The following is a 22,602-nucleotide window of genomic DNA, read 5'->3' on the forward strand; positions in this document are numbered from 1 at the left end:
TTAGTCCTCATCGTCTGTCAGTCCAATATGAGGTCTCTGCATGCAGCACAACTTACTTTGCATATGTTTTTCCATTTAAAAACCACTTTAACATCCATATTATATTTGATCATTATAAAACCACTGGTTGGAGTTAGTATGATTACCTTTCTCACAAGAAGCAGCAATGACTTAAAATTTAAGTGGCTTCCCCCATTGTGTTGAAGCAAGTTAGTAATGTTACTGGGATTCCAGTGAAGCCTCTGTTCTTTATATTCTTTTCCTTAAATGATCTCTGGCATCTTTACTAACTCTCAAAGTCAATTATTCTTATTTATGTCCTGTACTGTCAACTTGAAGTTATAAAAAAGTATGATTTTTCTAAATACCATTCTAGGAAATATAGACGAAAGAAATGTATAATTTGACTCTACCCTTTACTTTCTCTCCCTCATACCCATGTCAAATGCCTACTACCTGCCAGGCTTATCGTAGGCACTTGTAAATGAGAAAGGGTTCTCATCATTCCACACAAAGGGAAAAAAAGGCTCATAGCATGAAAGAACATTTTGGTGTGTTTGTTGGGAGTGTGCAGTGGCATGTTATCAAGCAAGACTACAGCTAGAGCTGAGTTGGGCAAGAGGAACCAGCTATCTTTTTCCGGTGGAAAGGTTTGTAACAGTTATTGGTTAGTTCCCTGCCTTATTCTTTGAACCTTACCATTTCATTGTTCTCTGAGTGACCTCCAACAGCCAGTATTTGCAGCTTGGTGTCTGAAGACTTTTCTTAGAACTCTGGAAGGCCTTTGTGCTCTAGCATGGCCCCCTGGAAGAGCATAGGAATTAACAACTCCCTCCCCCTATCTGTAGAAATCCTCAGCCAGTGATGGGAGATGACATACAAATGGTCCAGCTTTCTTATCTCTCTGTGTTTTACCCTATTTCCCAGAGATTACTTTGGGATTAAACTCTACTTACCCACTGTGGTAGGTACTTTAATAGTGAACCCTGTTTAGGCTACACTGCTTTCCCTATTTTCTTTTCCCATTCCCTTACTACTTATGCTGAATCCTGGTTTCAAGGTCTACTTCTGTGGGAACCCAAATTAACCCAAATTAAGGTAAGGATATTTCTGGTTTGGTAGATTAACCATCCCTAGCTTTTCTAATACTGTTATCATCAGGGAAACAGTTAAGGTCATCAGTACACGTTTTTGAAAATAAATTATGATTTTGGTGTTTGTTAAGACCACTTTGTATTTCTGAAGAACGTTCGATTGTGGATAACAGCAAATATAAATGTATATTTTAGTGCTTCTTTCAATTTACTTTCTCAGTATTTTATATACGTTGTTTTATTCATTTTGGGGGCAGATAAGAACACTGTCAGTTATGAGATTCATTGCTGTATTATTGAGTGGAAACATAGCTTTTTTCCCCCCTCACTTATTTGTTATAGAAAAATATTAACCAAATCATAGAGTGAATGAGTTGTTTGTGGTTTGTGGGAGAAGAGAATCAAGAGCCTTTTAAAAAGCTTTTCTATAGGGGTTGGCCCGGTGGCACAGCGGTTAAGTTTGCATGTTACGCTTTGGTGGCCTGGGGTTTGCTGTTTCGGATCCTGGGTGTGGGCATGGCACTGCTTGGCAAGCCGTGCTGTGGTAGGCGTCCCACATATAAAGTAGAGGAAGATGGACACGGCTGTTAGCTCAGGGCCAGTCTTCCTCAGCAAAAAGAGGGGGATTGGCAACAGATGTTAGCTCAGGGCTAATCTTCCTCAAAAAAAAACAAAAGCTTTGCTATAGATAAAAGAAAAATGTATTAACTTAAAATTTTTTAGTGAGTAGTAGGACATGGGCATGTCTGTAGAAATATGTTTTAAAATTGCTTAGTCCAAATTTTATAGGCAGAAAATTAAATGAATGGATTTTCAGACAGAACTTTTCTTGAAGTGAATTTGAAATTTTAAACTATGTGTGTGTACCTTTCTATATAGAGAATAAAAATATTTTTAACAGCGTTCTAAAATGTAGTATTTAATTGTAAACTTTATATTTAGATATATTCATTAACTCATTCTTACAGTGCCTGAGGGGGTAGTACATCGTAGATACTCGATAAATACTTTTAAAAAAAATGAATGAGCAGTTTCTTTATTTCTCAAAAAGGAATGTTTCATTTAATTCAGTAAGTTGATGATTGTGTGTTTACGTCAGTAATTATCCACTGTATTCTTGGCTCACTTACTCAGTGCTGGAGATCTGCAGTGAATAAGACAAATAACAGTTCGTGTGTTTACTAAGTACTTGATGCAACATTCCATAGGAAGATAGGCATTAAAAAAGTAAATATGTGTGAGGAGGTTTTTGAAAATGTAAGTGTAAGGGACTGTGAGAACATAGAGTAAAGAGACTTAAGGACTTATTTATTATTTTAAAGATTTAGATTATGTGTACAGATCGTGTTTTTTGGGAACTAAAATGCAAGGGTTACTCTAAAAATGAAATATTTGGGGCTGGCCTGGTGGCGCAGCGTTAGTGTGCACGTTCTGCTTCGGCGGCCCGGGGTTCGCCAGTTCAGATTCCAAGTGCAGACATGGCACCACTTGGCAAGCCATGCTGTGGTAGGCGTCCCACATATGAAGTAGAGGAAGATGGGCATGGATGTTAGCTCAGGGCCAGTCTTCCTCAGCAAAAAAGAGGAGAATTGGCAGCAGATGTTAGCTCAGGGCTAATCTTCCTTAAAAAAAAAAAAACCATAATATTTTTTTATGGCTTTATCCACAGCTGTTTTTACTGACTCATGTGATGTCTGTTCTGTGCAGGTTTTTATACTTTCACATATACTTCTTTCTTTTGCAGAATGGTTACCATGTTGTTTATATTATTTCATTAGGAACTATTTATATTACATCTAATATCTATGTACCATAAACATCTCTATATTATACAAATCTAGGCTCCACTTCTCACCTAAATTACTGCCTCTTCTAAAATTTGTTTTTGTGTCCCAGGATCTAGTTCAGTGCCTTGCATGTGGGTAGGCATTCATTAAATATTTGTTGAGTAAATAACATTGGTTTGTGGTATTGAACCCTCTTAAATACTTTGGATCTCCAAAATTCTTCAGAACCACTCAGAATCAAACTTGGTATTAGAAGAGTTTATAAGTATTGCTAGCTCTTTATCTTAAGTTACTGTTGAGATCCTTGCCTTGGTGATTGTGTAAGGGAGAAAAAAGGTAACTTACTGGTATTTTGGTAGGTATGTGTTTAGTTTGCATATCGGTAGTAAGATAAGATGTCTAATGAATTTGATGATGTCTAAATATTCACCAACTGTGATTTTTACACATGGGTGTTCTCATCTAAAATTACTTTATTTCTCTAGTGGCTTATGTTACTTTTCAACGGGTAGTCTTGATTTTTCCCCCCTTTTTTCTTAAACAGGATTGCTTCACAGTGGAAGGGGAAGATTTGAGGCATGACTTTGAACGCTTACAACTGGCTATGGAAATGGTAGGATTTCTTCCCAAGACACGAAGACAGTGAGTTTATTTGTTGTATTCTTATACCCTTAGTGGAGAACAAGTCATGATGTATGTTTCAAAAAATTCCTCTTCCTCGGTCCTTTTAAACAATTTTCTAACTGATGTTCCTGATCCAGTGCCTCCTCTATCTTAAGCATTGCTCGCAAAATTTATTTTTCTAAAAGAGTTGTTTTGAATTGCTTTTTTTTGGTCATAAATTCTTTGAGAATCTTTTGAAAACTAGAGCTCTTCTTCCTGTAAAATGTACATCCATAAACATTTGCATGTAATTGCAAGCGTTCATTGTACCCCTGAAGCCTATCCAGGGACCTTACTTAAAAACTGTTGCTTTATAACGCTATTTAAAGTGTTATAGGTCTTGTTTTTTTATGTCAGTGATCTCTGATCTTGTTAAGGCATGGATACCTCTCAGTAAAACCTAATTTTCCATGTATTTTCCCTGTAAATTTATGTCTGTACTATCGTATGAAACGTATTTTGTTCATTGTAAATATAAGTAAAAGAGAAATGAGATAAGGATGAAGTATATTATATTTAAAATATATTTAAAATAAAACAAAATATTTAAAATCTTGACTGTCACCAGAAGAATGTAGTAACATATAACTTTTTTGAGGAGGGAATTAGTGTTGATAAATATTTCAGTTCTGATTATTTTCTCAACTTTTTTTTTTTTAAAGATTGCCACCTGAGCTAACAACTGTTGCCAATCTTCTTCTTTGTTTTTTCTTTCTGCTTTTTCTTCCCAAATCCCCCCCAGTACCTAGTTGTATTATTTACAGCTAATTTAGTTGTGGGTCCTTCTAGTTGTGGCACATGGGACGCCGCCTCAGTGTGGCCTGATGAGTGGTGCCATGTCCCTGCCCAGGATCCAAACCACTGAAGCCCTGGGCCACTGCAGCGGAGCATGCGAACTTAACCACTCGGCCATGGGGCCGGCCCCTATATTGTCAACTTTTAATCTTGTACCAGGAGTAGGAGAATATTAGTCCTGCCGTTTTCTTGTTTGCTTGTGATTATATCATTGGTATGAATCTTCGATTGGCAGATTCTTTGCCCGGATCTTTTTATTAAAGATAAGTTAAAACCAAATAAGATAATATGTAAGTATGCAAACCAATTTAATTGGTGACAAACTACAATTCACTGGAAGTTACTAAATAAATGAGAGTACCTCTGTCAATTACTCCATGAGGTGTAATACCCACATTCTTCCTTCAGGATATCTCATTTACCTCGTGACACCTGCCTGACTGACATATAGACTGAAGTGCCAGTCTATGTATTAAGTAATAGTGAAACTTCATTTCACTTTTTTTAGGTAACATAAGTTGGAAATACAGTGTTTACTTATCGTGCACCTATCATGTGAAAGAGTCTTATGTGACTATATCTCATGTTGGAAACCACAGGAAACAATATGTTCCTAGTAGCCAGGTCTTCAATTAGACCCTTCTCTATCCCTTAGATATTATCTTCAGATATTCCCTAGCACAGGGTTTGTATTTTAACTAGATGGTGTTATCTAAAACATTATGTTGTATTCTGAACATTCATTATTTTCCCTATTCCATGAAGGAATGATTTTCATCTCCTTTCCACTCATTCAAATAACTTTCAATTTTTGGATAGAGAGCATATCATGTATACTACTGTTCCCCTCTCCTGTGACCACTATTGACTCTGCTAATAAATCACAATGTTATTTTCTACTGCACTTAGATCTAGCCCAGAATCTCTTTTAACACAACCTTGCAGGCAACCTAAAATTTGGCATGTGAATTGAAACCTTTTTGCTTTAGAGTACTGTTCATATCCTACCTTTCTAATGAAATTTTCCTTAACTGTGTTTGTTTCTATTTTCTGTATTTTAAGATATCCTGCCCTATAGTATAGTTATTTATTGTTATTTCCTTATGGAAGATTATAAGCTTTTGAGAACAGAGATTCTTACTCCTATTTATACTATTTATACTTTTTTTATACTATAGTATATTAAATTGTTTATGTGACATTTATTATTCCTGAAGACTTTGCATCACATATTTGTGTGTGAGAAAACAGTGATGTGCTGATTTTTGAACCCCAAATTTTGAAACAATGTAATTTAGAAACCATATAAACTACTACTAAAAGTAGTTTTTAAAAAATGGGCCGTGAGTTTGTGTTTTTATGTCTTTTGTTTTCCATTAGTTTTTTTCTTTTTTCCCTGAGAAAGATTTGCCTTGAGCTAATATCTGTTGCCAGTCTTCCTCTATTTTGTATGTGGATCACCACCACAGTGTGGCTGCAGTGGTGGTAGGTCCTTGCCTGGGAACTGATCCTTGGCTGCTGAAGTGGAGTGTGCCGAACTTAAGCACTAGGCCACCAGAGCTGGCCCCATTCCATTAGAGTTTATAATGTTTATTGATACTGAGTTTACTCTTTGATTTAACCCAGAATACTTTTATGAATTATTCCTTTATAATTTACTTGTATTTTTTTGAGTCATGTTAATGATTCAAACATTTAAAAATTTTAAATTATTTGAAAAACAAGACCTATAAATTAGATACTGTATATCTGAAAGTATATATATTAGCTTCGTAAGTCAATATTTTTTTTTTTAAGATTTTATTTTTTTCCTTTTTATCCCCAAAGCCCCCCAGTACATAGTTGTATATTTTTCATTGTGGCTCCTTCTAGTTGTGGCACGTGGGATGCTGCCTCAACGTGGTTTGATGAGCAGTGTCATGTCCACGCCCAGGATTCGAACCAACAAAACACTGGGCCGCCTGCAGCGGAATGCGCGAACTTAACGACTCCGCCATGGGGCCAGCCCCCTAAGTCAATATTTTTGTTTTATTTAGAATACTTATTAATTTTAGGAAAACACATAGTTAAAATTTCATGAGTAGAACAGATTTATCCTATGGAAGTAACTGGACAAGGCACAAAGATGTGTGTATACGTGGAGTTCCAGGAAGGGCTTTAGATGGAGTGTTCAGTTGTGTTAAAAATACCTCTGAGAGGGGGAAGTGGTGTACCCACAACATGACTAACAAAAATGTACAACTGAAATCTCACAAGCTTGTAATCTATCATAACATTAATAAAAAAAATATATAAATAAAAAAAAAATACCTCTGAGATGTGAGGTAAGTTAAAAACAATATATTTTTCTTAGTTACTTAGAGGTCTTTGGTAACCTCTGTGAGACACTTCAGTGGGTGGTAGATGCCAGAATCTGATAGTAAATAGGGAATAACAAAGTGACGACAGGAGTATAAGTTAACATTTCAATAAGCTTGTTTGTGAAAGGAAGGAGAAGATGTGGATCTAGGACAGATTGTTTAAAATAAGAGAGAAGTAAACGTGAGATTATTTTGATAGAAAGTTCTTACAGGTTCACGTGAAAGACAGGAAGTAGGTATATTAATGTTCCTGAGTAAACTGGAGTTCCTGGGATGTAGAGCACAAGTGGAGGGATTAGTTTGTGCTTGGAGGAGGGGCACGTGTTCCTCTGAGACAGGAGGGGAGAACAGAAGGGAGGGTCCAGATGTAGATGTTTCACAGTAGAGGCCTAATATTAGATAATATTCCCTAATGGCCTTATACTGTTTTTTAAAAAGCACTTATCAGTATACTAAATATACAATATTTATCGATATTACACCATAATATGATGTAGGAGAACACTTCTTAAATATAACGAGTAATAAAAAAATCACCTAGTCTACTTGATTAAAAAATACAGATTCCAAGGCCTTTCCTTTAAAGATTCTGATTGAGTAGATCTGAAATAGACACTGTAGGGAAAGGGCATTCCAGGCAGGATGAAAAGCATTTAGAAAGGCATGAACTTTTCAAACTACAGCAGATTCAGACGAATAGCAAAAGTCCCCTTCAAACAGCTATGTCTGATACGTGATACAATACTGAAAGTAAAGTTATGTAAAGCACTTTGCACAGTGCCTGACAGAGGAAATGCTCAATAAATTTTAGTTATTATAGTTATTATTCCTGTGTTTCTTCTTTTTCTAAAGATTAAATACTTCATATTTGTACTGATTAATTTGCTTGATTAGAATTTTAGAATGAAATAAGCTTAGAGAATGCACAAAAGCAAGCCATAATTTGTGGTTTTATTTTCGCAGGATTTTCTCTCTTCTCTCAGCAATACTACATTTGGGTAATATCTGTTATAAAAAGAAGACATACCGGGATGACTCCATAGATATCTGTAATCCTGAAATTCTGCCTATTGTCTCAGAATTATTAGAAGTGAGTGATTACATCTAAGTTTTCATTTCAAATACTGCATGACTTCTCAGTTTTTATTTTGTATAACTATTTTGAGAGTGTAGATGGGTTAATGCTTTTTATTAATGGTGTTTCTCCAAAAGATGGGATTTTTTGCTACATAGTGTACCAGAATCTGTAGAAGATTTGGATTTTCTCTCCTGCCTTGCCTTTCCCCAGATATCCATAACCCCTGAATTTGCTGGATAGGGTGAATATTTCATTCTAGATTGTATAATGTTCTAGGCCTTTGCTTGTTTTTCCCCTTCTGTATTTGAGCTATCTTCTCATACTAAGATTTTGTTTAGATTATTTTATTTGAAGATGGGCTATCTGGACGGAGAGAAAGTGTGCTACTTTTTCTTTCTTTGTGGCCAAATCAGAACCAAAGGTCTTCATCTCTCATCATGCTTCTTCCCATATCAAGGTTTTTATTACCTTAATCTTTCTTCCTGGAGTGATGATTTCTCATATTTTCCCCACTAACTTCTTATCTTGCTAGATTCATATTAAAAGAGGTGTTGGTTTTTATAGGCCCTCCCATCTGACAGAGCAAGGAAATATATGTGTGTATACTAAGCTGTGTATATTCACATATCTACAAATATCTTTATGTAACCATCTATATGTATATAAAGATAAACATGAGGCTATAATGATGTTTCTAACTAATCCATTATCACACGTATCATTCTATGCTTTTCCCCTTGCTTATCTGTAAACTACCATTCTAACAATGAGGGACCTGTCTCCCACCATCTACTATTCATTTCCTTAATTATTCAATTCTAGTATTCGTGTTTAGTAGTAGTAGAATTGTTAACCCATACCCAGGTGGGAAAAGACTTTATCAACTCGAGTACAGTGCTTATGTGCGGTTCCTTTTACCTTTAGTTTTACAGACTCCATTCCTTTACAAATCTAGGTCAGCACCTTTTCCTCCCCCCCCCTTCAGTGAGGTTGTTTCATATATTTGTCATACAGTAAGATTCTCTTGTCGTTGTCTGCATTCTTTCCTAGGATCCCCCAGTGTCTTAAATAATTTTCTAAAAATTTGTATACATTGAAGTTCACTCTTTGTGCTGTATGGGTTGTAACAAATGCTAATGTCATATGTCCTCCATTACAGTATCATACAAAATTACACTGCCCTAAAAATCCCCTGTGGTTCACCTATTCAACCCTCTTCTCCAAAACCCCTGATCTTTTTACTAGCTTTGTAGATTTTCCTTTTCCAGAATATAACGTAATTGGAGTCATGCAGTATGTAGCCTTTTCAGACTGACTTGTTTCACTTAGCAGTATGCATTTAAGATTCGTCTGTGTCTTTTCGTGGCTTGGTAGCTCATTGCTCTTTATTACTGGGTAACATTCTGACAACAATATTCCATTGTATTGGTGTACCACAGTTTATCCATTTACCTATTGAAAGACAACTTGGTTCTTTCCAGTATTTTGCAATAATGAATAGGCTGCTTTTTTTCTATTCAAATATTACTCATCTTTCAAATCTTGGTTCATGTGCCACTTCATGGGATTTAACCTTATTAAATGGTCTAAACTGACTCCATCAGCATAGTACATTTGCTTCTATTTAGCGTAATTTAATTTTGGTTTTGTAGCAGAAAGTTAATTGTTTACTAGTTTGTGTCCATTATGAGGTTGCAGTGCTCTTTGAGAGCAAAGGATGCCTCTTCCTTATTTTTCTAACCTTACAGAGTTTGTTATTTTGCACATGCCTGGGTGTTGCTTATTAACTTTAATGGAATGAGTTAGCCTGGCAGAAGGAACAGGAGAAAGGGAGTACCTTGCATTGGAACGATACTCACTCATTGGAAAGAAGTTCTACCAGGAGTGTGGTATTTGAAAATTGTAAATGTTGGAGGTCATGAGGGTCAGAGAACAGATGGTATTTCTGTTAGGCATTTCAGGTGATATCTTAGTCAGACATTGGTATTATGGCAGTACATGGCATTGTGGCTAGTGGTCTTGTAAGTTCAAGCATTCAGCAAGTACTAAAGCTTTTGGTCCTTGTCCAGTATTCCTTCTTTGGTGAGAGACTGCTCAGAGCAAGTCAGGCAATTCAAAGAGAAACTCAGGTAGTGATAAAAAGGGGAAATCCAATTCTGAGAATTGGGCTTACCAGTGTGAAAGTTGGACTAACAGCAAATGTAATTTGATAGAAAATCTCACCTTTGAACCCAAGCTTCTTAAATTCTTTGTTAGGTGTAGTTTGGACAGGTTCTAGGAATGGAGGTTTGGTAATAAGTAGAAAGAAGATGTTTTCAGAGTTGAGGAGCTAGAGATCTGATAGGACCTATCATGGTATTGTGCCTATAGTTAGTTCTTAGAAATTATTTTTAAAAATGATCTCCTCTAATTGCTTAAAATTGATACTAATACTTGCAACCTTAAGGCTTTCGTTGAGATAAAACAAAGATAAGCACAGTAAGTGGCTTAATTAAAATGTAAACTCTTTAGTTAAGATTTAATTTAATGCCCCTCCTTCCGAAGTGATTGAATTCAATGATAAATAGAGACTTAGTTTCTAAGAACAAATGTTTCATAAATAATGGTTCGATTTTTTTCCCATTATTTTTTTGTAGTTACCTCAAGCAATGGTGAATGTTTGGAGTCTTTTGTTTACTAAATTCTATTTGGGATAGATAGTTGTGAAATTATTGAAAGATGGACAAGCTCCAATAGACTAATTTGGGTAATTGTGGAGCATGTTTTTGTTATGAGATATTAGAACCATCACTGTTAACAAAAACTGTTCAGTTTTTAGCAGATTTATGTATCTGAGTATATTTTAACATCTTTTGAAACAATATAAAGGAGGGATTTTTAACATATGTATCAGTTTCTCAATTAGGTGAATATGAGAAACTTTGTAGATTGGATATTGAGCCCATTGCTAATTATTTGTATTAATAAAGTTTATTTTTTAATTTTAAATGTCATATATGTGCAACTAAGAATATTTGGAAAATTATAGAGGTAGCTGATTAAAATATCATAAACTTATTAATATTTTCTTTAGGATGTTTATCAAATATAATAAACAGGACTAGACTATTTTGTATGATTTGTGTGTATGTGTGTGGCTCCGTGTACAATCATTGTCAGGTTTTAGTGCCAACATTAAGCTAATTTCTAAAAATGAGTTGGATAGTTTTTCATCCTTTTAAGTTTTTTCCTACGTTTAAGAGAAGAATCATTAGCAGAGAATAATATGTTCCTTAAAGATTTGAGAGATACCAACTCTGTGACCAACTGTGTTTGATGTCCTTTTGGTTTGTTTTGTGTTAACTAAGTTTTTAAGATTTTCAAATCTTGCTTTAGTTAATTTTGATAATTTGTATTTTTCTAGGAAATCATGTGTTGCTTAAATGTTTAAAATTTATTGTTTTTGTGTTCTTTGTAAAATATTCTGTTAATGTTTAAAACATTTTTCTGTGGTGTTAGCTTTCTGTTTCTGTTTCTTAATTTGTTCTTTTGATTTATGTGAGATTTGTCTTTCATTTCTTATTTTCAAATAATTGGGCTTTAGATTTATCAGTTCTACATCTTACTTGTTATGTATTAATTTCTGTTTTTAACATTTTCTTCATTTTTCTCTGTTAAATTATGAAATGTTTTCAACACACACTGTATATAGAAAACGATATAATAAAGACCTGTGTACTCACAACTCCACCCAAGCAATAATACATTGCATATAATTGAATACCGTTATGTACTCTGCCCCCACCAGAAGTGCACACTATTATAAATTTGGTGGTTATCATTCCCATTCTTGTTTTTTATTTTCAGAATAGATAGATATTTCCATACAGAATATTTTGTTTTGTTCTATATGTTTTCAGACTTATGTAAACATTATACTGTATGGATCATTCTAAAACATGACTTTTTCATTTCATATTATATTTTTGAGATTTTTCAATGCTGATTTATAGTCTAGATTCTTTTTTTTTAGCTGCTGTATATAATTGCATTGTATGAATAAAACATAATCTATCTTTTTTAGTGGGCATTGAATTGTTTGTAATTTTCCATTTATAGATAGTGCTATGATAGGCATTCTTGTACGTCTCCTTGTTAAAATGTGTGAGAATTATTCTTGGATATAGTCCATGGAGTTGAACTTTTTGGATATGGTATATACACCTATTGAGCTTTACTGATACTGACAAATGATTCTCTGCAGTGATGTATCAATTTATACAAATGTCTGGAAGTGACTTTTGTTCCATGTTCTTGCCAGCTTACATTTGTTTGTTCCTTTAAAAAAATTTCTTGAGTCTGCTGCGTAGACCATTTATTTTTAAGTGTTCACTTTTAATAATAATTGCTTAAATGTAGAAATATATACCTCACAATATGACAGTGTTTTTTTTTTCACATATATTTTCCCTTAGTTTTGTCATTTTTCTGTAATTAGTATTATTTTGTTTTTGTTCCTCAAAGTATTTTAAATATGTCTGAATGGTTGAGGTTTTATATTGAAACTTTGGCTGTTCACTTTTGGTTTTACTGCGTTTTGTAAAGGTAATATACCTCAAATTATTTCCATTTTTTAGAATTTGAGAATTTAGCAATGGATGCTCGAAAAGAAGGTGTACTTTCTTTATCATGTACTCATATTTCAAAAAATGATCTATCTATCATGAATTGCTAGTGGCAGGGTAATGCCTCACTCTATCATTTTGTAACTCAGTTTCTCCTTGTAATCTAATCTTTTTTGCTTGTTATGTTTTATATCATACTATCTACATAAAATTCTATGGAGGTTCTGTCTTTATTATATATGGATGCTTTTGTAAAATGCTCATGTTTTACTATTTCATGTCCATCAGCATGGCAAAAATCAAAACAAGAATCAAAAGTCTGATAATACTAGGTATAGTCAAGGTTCGAAGCGATAGGAACTCTCACATCTCTCAGTGCTGCTGCTGAGAGAGCAGATTGATGAAAACTGTGTACAGGAGTTTGGCAATATCCTGTAAAGTTGAAAATGTGTACACTACAACCTAGTAATTCCACTTTTAGGTATATACTTTAGGGAAACTCTTGAACTCATATGCAAGAATATTCACTGCAGTTTATTTTCTAATAGTGCAAAATTGTAAACAATGTAGTAATTGCCTACAAGTAGGAAAATGGATTACACACTGGTAATTTATATACTGGGATGCTATATAGACGTTAAAATGAATAACCTTCATCTAAATTATCAACATAGTTAGATCGCAAAAACATATGAGCAATATGATACCATACAAATAGGAGTTAGATACACTTGACAATATAATATGGTGTTTATGAATACGTCTGATATATATGTGTGTGTGTGTATAAAAATGAACTGAAATGATACCAGTCAAATTCATGATAGTATTTGCCTCTAGAGAGAGTGTGAGAAGAAAGAAAGTATCAATTTTATCATTAGGTTTAACATCTGTAAATAAAAGTAAACATCCGAAACATAAATAAGTACCGATGGTAATGTTCCTGGAATTCAAGAAGTGTGGTCGCTTTTTAGTCCTGTCTCCAGGTTGTGGGATTATGGTTGATTGTCTTAAAATTGTTTTTGTACTGTTCTATATTTTCTATATCCTGTACAATGAAACATATTTCTCTATTATGATAAGAAAGAAAACTTTAATTTAAAAGACCCGTCTGTCTTCTTTACCCTTTGTTTTCTTTTTTGTGAGGGGAAGTGGAGTGATTGGGACACTTAAATTCCGCTTTGGCCAATATTTAAATTGCCCAGTGTATTTCTTTTTTGTTTTTTCTCTATTATATATTTGCTAATCTCATTAAATTTTTTGTCTCTATTTGGCTTTTCAGTAAATAATTCTACCCATTGTCATAAATCTTATATATTGAATTTACTTTTCTGCTGTGTAGGTTAAAGAAGAGATGCTATGTGAAGCATTAGTTACAAGGAAGACTGTGACAGTGGGAGAAAAGCTTATTTTACCATATAAGCTGGCAGAGGTATGAATAGGTTTTCTTTGATATCAAAGTGTGCTGAACTTTTTTAGAAGTTTGGGTTTGTGTTCTTTCTCTTAACAGAAGGAAAATAACGACAAAGAGCGTTGATTGAAGTATTTTCTGTGCCCTTGAAATTTGTGAGCTTCCATCAACTTGGAAACTTAAAGTGGAATGTGATTTTAAGGAATAAACTTACATTTTTTTCCCAAGGATCTTAATCTGTTCATCATTCTTAAGTTTCATATTAATATGAGGTGAATAGATGATAGGTAGAATTATAAATGAGCAGTGTTTGACTCAATTGATTATTCCTTTTTGACAGTTTCTTATCTTCTAGCACATCATACTCTTCTGTTTACTTTTTCAGTGTTGGCCACTGCTTTTCACTTCTTTTTGCCTTTTATTTTCTTCCTGACCTCTAAAAGATGGGGTGCCCTAGGACAGTCTTTGTTTTTTCTTCTCTATATTCTTTGTCCAGATTATCTCACCCAGTCCCATGGCTTTAAATATCATCTGTATAGTGAGCCTTCCAGGTGAGATTTATTGCTATAGTGAACCATTATTGTTATTGTAATCATCATTATTATTATTATACTCAGGTGTATAGGAGTAGGAAAATTATTGAAACACCTACTATTTTATAGTGTAATTTTCTGCAAGTGATGAGAAATCAAACTATGACAGTGTAAAAATAGGACGGGAAAAAAGCTGAAAAATAACCAAAAACAAATAGACAGGAAATTTCCTTTAACAACTAAAAAAAAAAGTTAAAAAAAATGGGACAGGAATATGAGATTAGAAGACACAGAGATGGGGAAATAGTGATTGAACTGTAAAGAATGCTTACTAGGCTGACACTGATCAATTTATCCCACTTTTTGAGGTCCCTCCTAACCGTATGTACAAGTCTGCATTTCTTCATTATGTCAGGTATCTTATATTGTATTGTATAGTCTCCAACTTTGAGAGCTCCTTTCTAAACAACAGAAAAAGCCAAACCTTTTAAAGAATCTTGCGCTTCTTTTACATAAAAGTTTAGTACTTTTATATTTTGTTCACAACTTTTTTCATTATAAAATATTTCTTTATTTACATTTTCAAATTCAACTTTTTGTAGCCCCCGCTTTATTTTTGTTTACATTTGTTTGGTATATTTATTTATTTGTTTAGTAAATATTTGAAAACCGTCTTTATGCCCAGAAATGTGCTAGGCATTAGGGGTAAAATGAGGAGTAGTTCTTAAGGATTTTAATATTTATTTGAAGAGCAGTGGAAAGCTTTTCAAATGTTTTTAGTGAAAAAAGTGTGTTTGTTTTTTTTTTTTTAAAGGAGCACTCTGGCAGCAGTGTGAAGAATCAGTTGGAGAGTTTATTTGTTTTCTATAGCTGTGTAACAAACTTAGTGACTTAATACAACACAGATTTATTATCTGGCAGTTTCCATGGATCATCAATCTGGACACTGGTTAGATAGACCCTCTGCTCAGGGTTTTACCAGGCTGAAGTCAAGATGTCCATCAAAGCTGTGATCTCATCTGAGACTCAACATCCTCTTCCAAGTTCACAGATTATCAATAGGAGTCCGTTGCTTACAGTTTTAGGACTGAGATCCTCAATTTCCCGTTGGCTGTCAGGGGCCATTCTCAGCAGCTAGAGTCTACTTGCCATTTTCTGCCGTATGTTCCTGTCCATACTATGGCAGTTTGCTTCTTCAAGGCCAGCAGGAGAATCTGATGAAAGGATTCAGTCCTTTTTAAGAGCTTTCTCTGATTAAGTCAGCTCTGCCCACAATAATCTCTGACTAAAAAAATTAGCTGATATTGGGCCATAATTATATCTTTAAAGTCCCTTCGCCTTTATCATATAACATTAGATAGTTACGGGAGTGAAATTCATCATATTTACAGTCCTGCCTACACTTAAGGAGAGGGGTTATACAGAACATGTACACCAGGGTTTGGGAACCTTGGGGCCATTATAGGATTTTGTCTAACACTGCAGGCAAGAGTGAATGTGGAAAGATGAGTTTGGGGCCTGTAGTAGTACTCCTGAGGAGAAAGGTGTTTGCTGCTTTGTCCAGAATGATGACATACTGATAGGGAGTAATGGATATATTTAAAAAGAAAGAAATTTAGATGGTAAAATCAACAGGACCTGGCAATGATTTGCTTAATGGGAAACGAGGAGGAAGAAGGAGATACAAGGATGAATCCTAATTTTCTGGCTTACACATCTATAAGAATATTGGTACCATTCAGTGAGATAGGAAACACTAAATGAGATCTTGTTTGGGTGGTGTCTGGTCGCATACCCAGTTGGGCAAGCTGTGCAGGATAGATTGCAGAGAAACCAAAGAAGAGACCCTGAGATGGCATACAAGACTTAAGGGTTTATTGGGTCTTTCTGGCGGGGAGTGTTCAGTGGTGGCTGGCTGGACGAAGTTGTGCACCCACTTGGGTGTCCAGTGGCAGCCAGCTGGATGGAGTTACCGCTCTCACGAGCAGAGAGAGGGTTGCTTATACAGATGGGAGCAAAAGGCTATGTGCTTGCCAAGAGGAACTGTCCTTGGTACAACTAGTGTTCCCAGGAACAGTAGCTCACGTGGAATGGCTCTGTCTTCCTTCAAGATGTGATGTTCTTTGAATGAGATAAGTTAAGATTGGATTGGCCAGGCCCTGGATCATTACAAATCCCAGCTGGTTGGCATCCTGCCCAGAAGAGGGCCGGAAGGACACATGGTTGTAATATGGCGTGTGGGCTATGGCCCTATACTCTACCCTCCGTGTGTCCGAATGGCCCTTACAATTTTATCATGCCATCTTCTGCAGTTTCCCTTGGGCCAGAGACACACAGGAGCATTGCAACTATGTACCACAACAGCTGTAAAGAGCACAGCTAGAATATACAAGCAATACAAAAAGGCAAGAATGCCGAAGAACTCTTTCTGCCATGGTAACCCCATGGTTGAAGACAGAGAGACAGCTTGCTACATACCCAGCAATTGGAGTGATTTTGTAAGTCAGTAACGGTGTGTGCCCAGTCAGTGAAGAAGTTGGCAGACGTTGTCCTGAGGACAAAAAGTAAGGTGTTTAGAGAGAACTAAAACAGGGAGGTCATGACTGTCCAACAAGACACACACGGTTGTAGAGGTATAGGATAAGGGAGGAACGACACTCTAGAGGGAAAGGATGACACTGCCTTGGGGAATGAATCAGAGGCCCTGGATTAGTAAGTTTGGAGGTTTTCGGTGACCTTCCCACAATAAAGGGTGTTACTGTGATATTCTGTTCTAAGTCTGTCCCCTAGGGGCTAAGAGACCACACCAGTGGGGCTCCATCTGCCAGTCCCAGGGCCAAGTGACCATGTGGGTCCCAGTAGGGAGTACTTTTGGCAGAGGCAAAAGCAAGTTGTTCTGAGTGCTTATCTATGGTTGTAGCTTTTCTGCTTTGTGGGCTGTTGTCTGTAGATGTACTGTTGTATTGGGTCCTTGTGTGAACATCTGATATACACTAGGTCCAGTGTGTCTTTCATGTTCATTTAGTTGATCTATGGCTGTTGTTAGGCGTCTCATCCACTGGGCTAGGGTCCTATCTTCTGACCTTAATTATTTTTTCAGCAAGCCATTCATTTGTTCCACTAGTCTCGCGGCTGTGGGGTTGTATGACAGGTGACAATGCCCATGTATGTCCATTTGGTCAGTCCACATCTGTACCTTGTGGCCGGTAAAATGTGTACCTTGGTTACTGTCGATGTCAATGGGAGTACCGTACACAGTGCAGAGGTGTTCTAGGTCTCTAGGTGGTCTTTTCTGTAGCCTGTTTGCTAGAATATGCCTGCAGCAGTCCTGTATTCGTGTTCACACAGGTAAGGGTATATCGGCAGCCATCAGAAAGGGGCAAGGGCCTGATGTAGTCTACCTGCCAGCGTTGAGTGGGCTGATTGCCTCTGGTGATTTGGCCTGTGTCCTGGGGAGTGGCCCTGGGGTCTCAACAAGGAAGAAGAAGAGCACGCCTGGCAGATCTGTACTATGTCAGCATTGCATAGGGGGAGGCCCCAGGCCTTGGCATTGGCCCATGAGGTCCTTTGTGTCCAGTCTTCTTGTGTAGCCACTCTGCCACTCTTTCGGCTGGCACTTCTTCCAGGAGACAGATCTGAGCTAACTCGTCTGCTTATTGGTTCCCTGGTGGCGTTGTCGCCTGATGTGCAGACACATGGTACACTGTTACCCTCTTTCCATGGACTTGCTTCCTGGGCCTCTCAGTTCTTCTTCCCTGTATTTTTCATGCCCAGGACTCCCTCTAGGCCGTTGGACATTTTTGGGGTGTCCCCATACTCATGCAGTAGGCCCTATCTATCTAGAAGGGCTGTGACTGGCCCCCATATGAGGACACTGACCAACTTGGAATTTCCCCTGAAGATTTCCCCTTCCCATTGCCCCTAGTCTCGGTGCTCATGGGGGTTTCCTCGGTCTCCTGGCTGGTTTACCAATTGTCTAGCCACACGCCCAGTTGGGCAAGCAGTGTGGGATAGGCTGTGGAGAATCGGAAGAAAAGACCTGGAGACAGCATATGAGACATAAGGGTTTATTAAGTATTACTTGTGGAGAGTGTCCAGTGGAGGCCAGCTGGACAGAGTTACCACTACCACGAGTGGAGAGGGTGCTGCTTATATAGACAGGAGAACAAAAGTGCTTGCCAAGAGGGACTGTCCTTGGTGTGACCAGCCATCCCAGAACCGTAGCTCATGCAGAAGGGCTCTGTGTTCCTTCAAGACGTGATGTTCTTTGAGTGAGATAAGTTAAGATTCAGGTTGGCCAGGCCCTGGATTGTTATAAATCCCCGATGGTTGGCATCCTGCCCAGAAGAGGGCCAGAAGGACATGGTTGTAATACGGCATGTACTCTTTAGCCGTACGGGTGGGAAAATATTAATTGATATTTGGGTTTATTGAAATTAAGCCATGATAGGCAGGACTGCATTTCAGAGAAAAGAGGCTGAAAGTCTAATACTGGGAGTAATGGGGTAACTAGGCATTTTATTGGTGTATTTTGGTATATCTGGATTCCATCTGACTATGATATTTTATAAAAATAGTACTTAATATAAACCACAAATATGTAGGTTTTAGTTTTTAATTGAATATGAAGGTCTGCCTTTTAACTAAAAATATACATTATTTATATTTATTGTGATAACTATTATTTTTTTGTATTGTTTTTGTGTCTTATGCTTGTTTATTTAGTTTTAAAATATTTTACTTTTGCTGAATTTGATCTGATTGTCTTCATTCTTTTTTTCCCCCCTTTGGGGAAAAACAGAATGGTTATTCTGTCTATATATTCTACTATTGATATTTTAAAGATAATTTGTTGATAACTTGCTTGAGTATAGAATCCTAGGGCCACATTCCTTTTTCTCTTGGAATTTGTAAACATTTTCCTCTTTTCAAGTTTCTACTGTTGAAGACAGAGAATTTGATACCTGTCTTCTCTTTCCTATGTAGGTAATGGTTTAGGTCATTATTTTGTGGTCTAGAAACTTGAAGCTTACAATTTTTTTTCACTGAAATTAATCATCTGTGTGACAGTTTGTAGTATTATCTTAGTTTTACAAATGTGTACACTGTAACTTAAAAGTTTAAGTAACTTGACCAAGGTCACATAGCTAGAATAAGTAGAGAAACTGGAATTGGAAGATAATCCAACTCTTAATCATTACCTTGTACTTCCTCTAAACTTGTGAGCAGAGATATAAATGTGTGCCTGAATATACAAGCTTCAAAATAGGTCCCTAGACTATAAATTATTAGGATTTGTACTCTTCCAAGTGCTAAGATTCACTTCTCTAAGATATGTGCCCCCTTCTTTGTTTTAGATTGTAGTACTTCCTAATTATTGAACTTACTTTAACTAATAGACTTTACTTTTTAGAACTGTTTCAGATTTACGGAAAAATTGAGCAGACAGTAGTTTTCATAAACTGGGAAAAGCTTAAAGTGAGGGAAAAAGTAAATTACGTTGACTCGATAATGAAGGAATTGTTACTCTGTCTTGGGATGGAGAAATTCTAGAGGTTACTGTGGATGACAAGCTGATGACAACCAGGAATGTAATTGTGGTGGTATTATAATTAACTTTTAAGAGTCTGACTAGAATTCTACAGATAACTGATCCTTTTCGCTCACAGGTTTATTCCTCTGTCTGGAATACTCTTCCTGACTTTAGCTGGCAAGGTTCATTTGTTTGTAAACTTTCTATTTTACCTTCTTTAATGGGTTAAATATATACCCCAATTTTCAGTAAAATTTTTGAATTGTGTGACCTACATTTTGTTTTCCTTATCTTTCATGGCAGTTTTAGCCTAGATTCCCTGAGTTGAACTAAATTAATGAGTATATATAGAAAACTTCGATTACAGGCTATATATATTGAGAGAAAAATTACTTTCTAATTCAGGATAGTAAGATTTCTTTCTTTCATGAGAGCAAAGCACACTTTGTTATAATATCTTAGATTATTGCCAATTTCACTTGTATTCCTAACCCTTTTCTTTCTTTTCAGGCTGTGACAGTGAGGAACTCCATGGCTAAGTCCTTATATAGTGCCTTGTTTGACTGGATAGTTTTTCGGATTAATCATGCACTTTTGAATAGTAAAGATTTGGAGCAAAATATCAAGGTAGACGTACATTAGATTATTATATATTTTTCCTGGAAAACTGTTTTAGTAGAATAGTTAATACATGAAATTTAAAAACACAGAATTATATAGAATAATAAGTGAGAATCTCCTTTTATCTGTATTCCCTACTGTTTCCCTCCTTATTTCTGTTTTCATTACCGTATTCAGGGACACTGTTGTTCCCTGTGTCTTTCCAGACCTTCTTTCTTATCTGCTTACATTCCTGTAGATGTATATGTACAGAGTTGCTTTTAAACATAAAAATAGAATCATGCTATCTATATTGTTTCTAACTTGTGTTATTTTACCTAGTGTGTCTTGAAATATATCTAGACCTCATTATTTTTAATAATTTTCTAATATTGTATAGTATGCATGTGTACTATAAATTCTCCCATTAAAAATATATTAATTTGTCGTATTGTTATATACAATGATGTAACAAATATTCTTTGTGCACATTTCTTTAGGATAAAATCCTCAGAATGTAATTTATGTACATTTATATGTGTCTATATATAATTTATGTACATTTTAAAATTTTGGTAGCTATTGCTAAATTGCTTTTCAAAAAAGACTGCACTTCCACTATTATTGTATGAAAGTACCTATTTCCCTACACCTTTACTCACAGTGGATATTATCTATTTTCATCTGCGAATCTGATAAGGAAGACTATCCCATTTTATTGCCAGTCTTTTCAATGATAGATGAACGTCAAGTATCTTCTCATGTTTTATATCTTTTATTATATTGTTATATATTTTTTCTATTTTTAAGTTGTTCATTTTGTCTTTTTGTTATTTCTTTTTAGGAGTCATTGTGGATATTGCAGAGACTCATAGTTTGATATATATTGCAAATATTTTCTCTTGACTTTTAAGATTTGTTTATGTTGTCTTTTTGAGCTCATATGTTTTAAATTTTTTTGTGCAGTTAATTCTGTCATTCTTTTCCTTTATTGTTCTGGGTTTTATTTATGTTTCTTCCATGGAGAAGCCTCTTCCAGCCCAAGATTATAAAATATTTATTGGCATACTTTTAGAATTTAATTTTTTATGCTCAGGCCTTTTTTTCCAATTGGAATTTATTTTTTAATATGGCAGATTTTAGATATTTAACTTTAATAATTTCAAATCCATTTTTATTTCCCAACAGCTTTTATGGAATAGTCTACCTTTTCAGACTGATTAGGAATGTCATGTTTCTTACTTAATCCTATTGTCTTAAATGTAAAATTGCTTTTACATGAACTTTTCATGCTTTGAGTAAGACCACAGTTAGAAAATTAAGTTTAATTGCAATCTAATTTACCACATTGACTTATTTTTGAAGATAATAATTTTCACCGTTTTTCATAAAGGCTTAGCATTAGTCAACAGAATTAATCAAACAAAATACTCTTAATGGAGACTTTTAAAAATCTCTTAACTATTTATCGCTTATTACATTGATTTGCCCAGTGTCTCTCTTAGCACCAGCAGAGAAAAGTTGTTTTTATTTAACCAAAATTGTCATACAACTGTATTTTAAGAATGAGATGAAGTAGGGGGCCAGCCCGGTGGCGCAGCGGTTAAGTGCGCACGTTCTGCTTCTCAGTGGCCTGAGGTTCGCTGGTTCGGATCCTGGGTGCGGACATGGCACCGCTTGGCACGCCATGCTGTGGTAGGCGTCCCATATATAAAGTAGAGGAAGATGGGCACAGATGTTAGCTCAGGGCCAGGTTTCCTCAGCAAAAAGAGGAGAACTGGCAGTAGTTAGCTCAGGGGTAATCTGCCTCAAAAAAAAGAAAGAAAGAATGAGATGAGGTAGTGACAAGAATGTTGGTTTGGAGGTTTTAGAACTGAATACTCGTCAACCATAGTAAGAAGTTAGAAGATAAATTCTAGAAGTAAAATATCAAGAAATAGAAGAATAAATATTTGTGTGCTATACTATTTCATACCAAATAGCTAAAAGATTTGAGTGTTGTTGACTTTAGGGAGCCGAAACTGAGGATGAAGAAAGGATTGTTTTTTGTTATAATCCTTTTATAACTATTTAATGTGACAAACCTCGAACAATTTTTTTCTTTAAAAAATGTAATCCGTAAATTTTTTTTCTTTTTATTGAGT

The 22,602-nt window shown here is 35.6% G+C and overlaps 1 protein-coding gene across 36 annotated transcripts in view; it reads left to right on the forward strand.

Moving 5' to 3' along the window:
* The window catches only part of MYO9A (myosin IXA), a 290,205-nt gene that overhangs the window by 85,985 nt on the left and 181,618 nt on the right, over positions 1-22,602 (forward strand). For all 36 annotated transcript variants that reach the window (XR_011527256.1, XR_011527254.1, XM_070576153.1 and 33 more), the window contains 4 exons: positions 3,426-3,523; positions 7,663-7,789; positions 13,724-13,813; positions 20,369-20,485. Coding sequence is in view for 34 of the 36 variants with exons in the window: in XM_070576153.1 (XP_070432254.1) it covers positions 3,426-3,523; positions 7,663-7,789; positions 13,724-13,813; positions 20,369-20,485 (432 nt within the window). In the remaining 2 variants the exon portion in view is untranslated. The remainder of the gene's footprint in view (positions 1-3,425; positions 3,524-7,662; positions 7,790-13,723; positions 13,814-20,368; positions 20,486-22,602) is intronic.

The sequence above is a fragment of the Equus przewalskii genome, chromosome 1 (genome assembly GCF_037783145.1).
Source record: "Equus przewalskii isolate Varuska chromosome 1, EquPr2, whole genome shotgun sequence".
NCBI classification, from domain to species: Eukaryota; Metazoa; Chordata; class Mammalia; order Perissodactyla; family Equidae; genus Equus; species Equus przewalskii.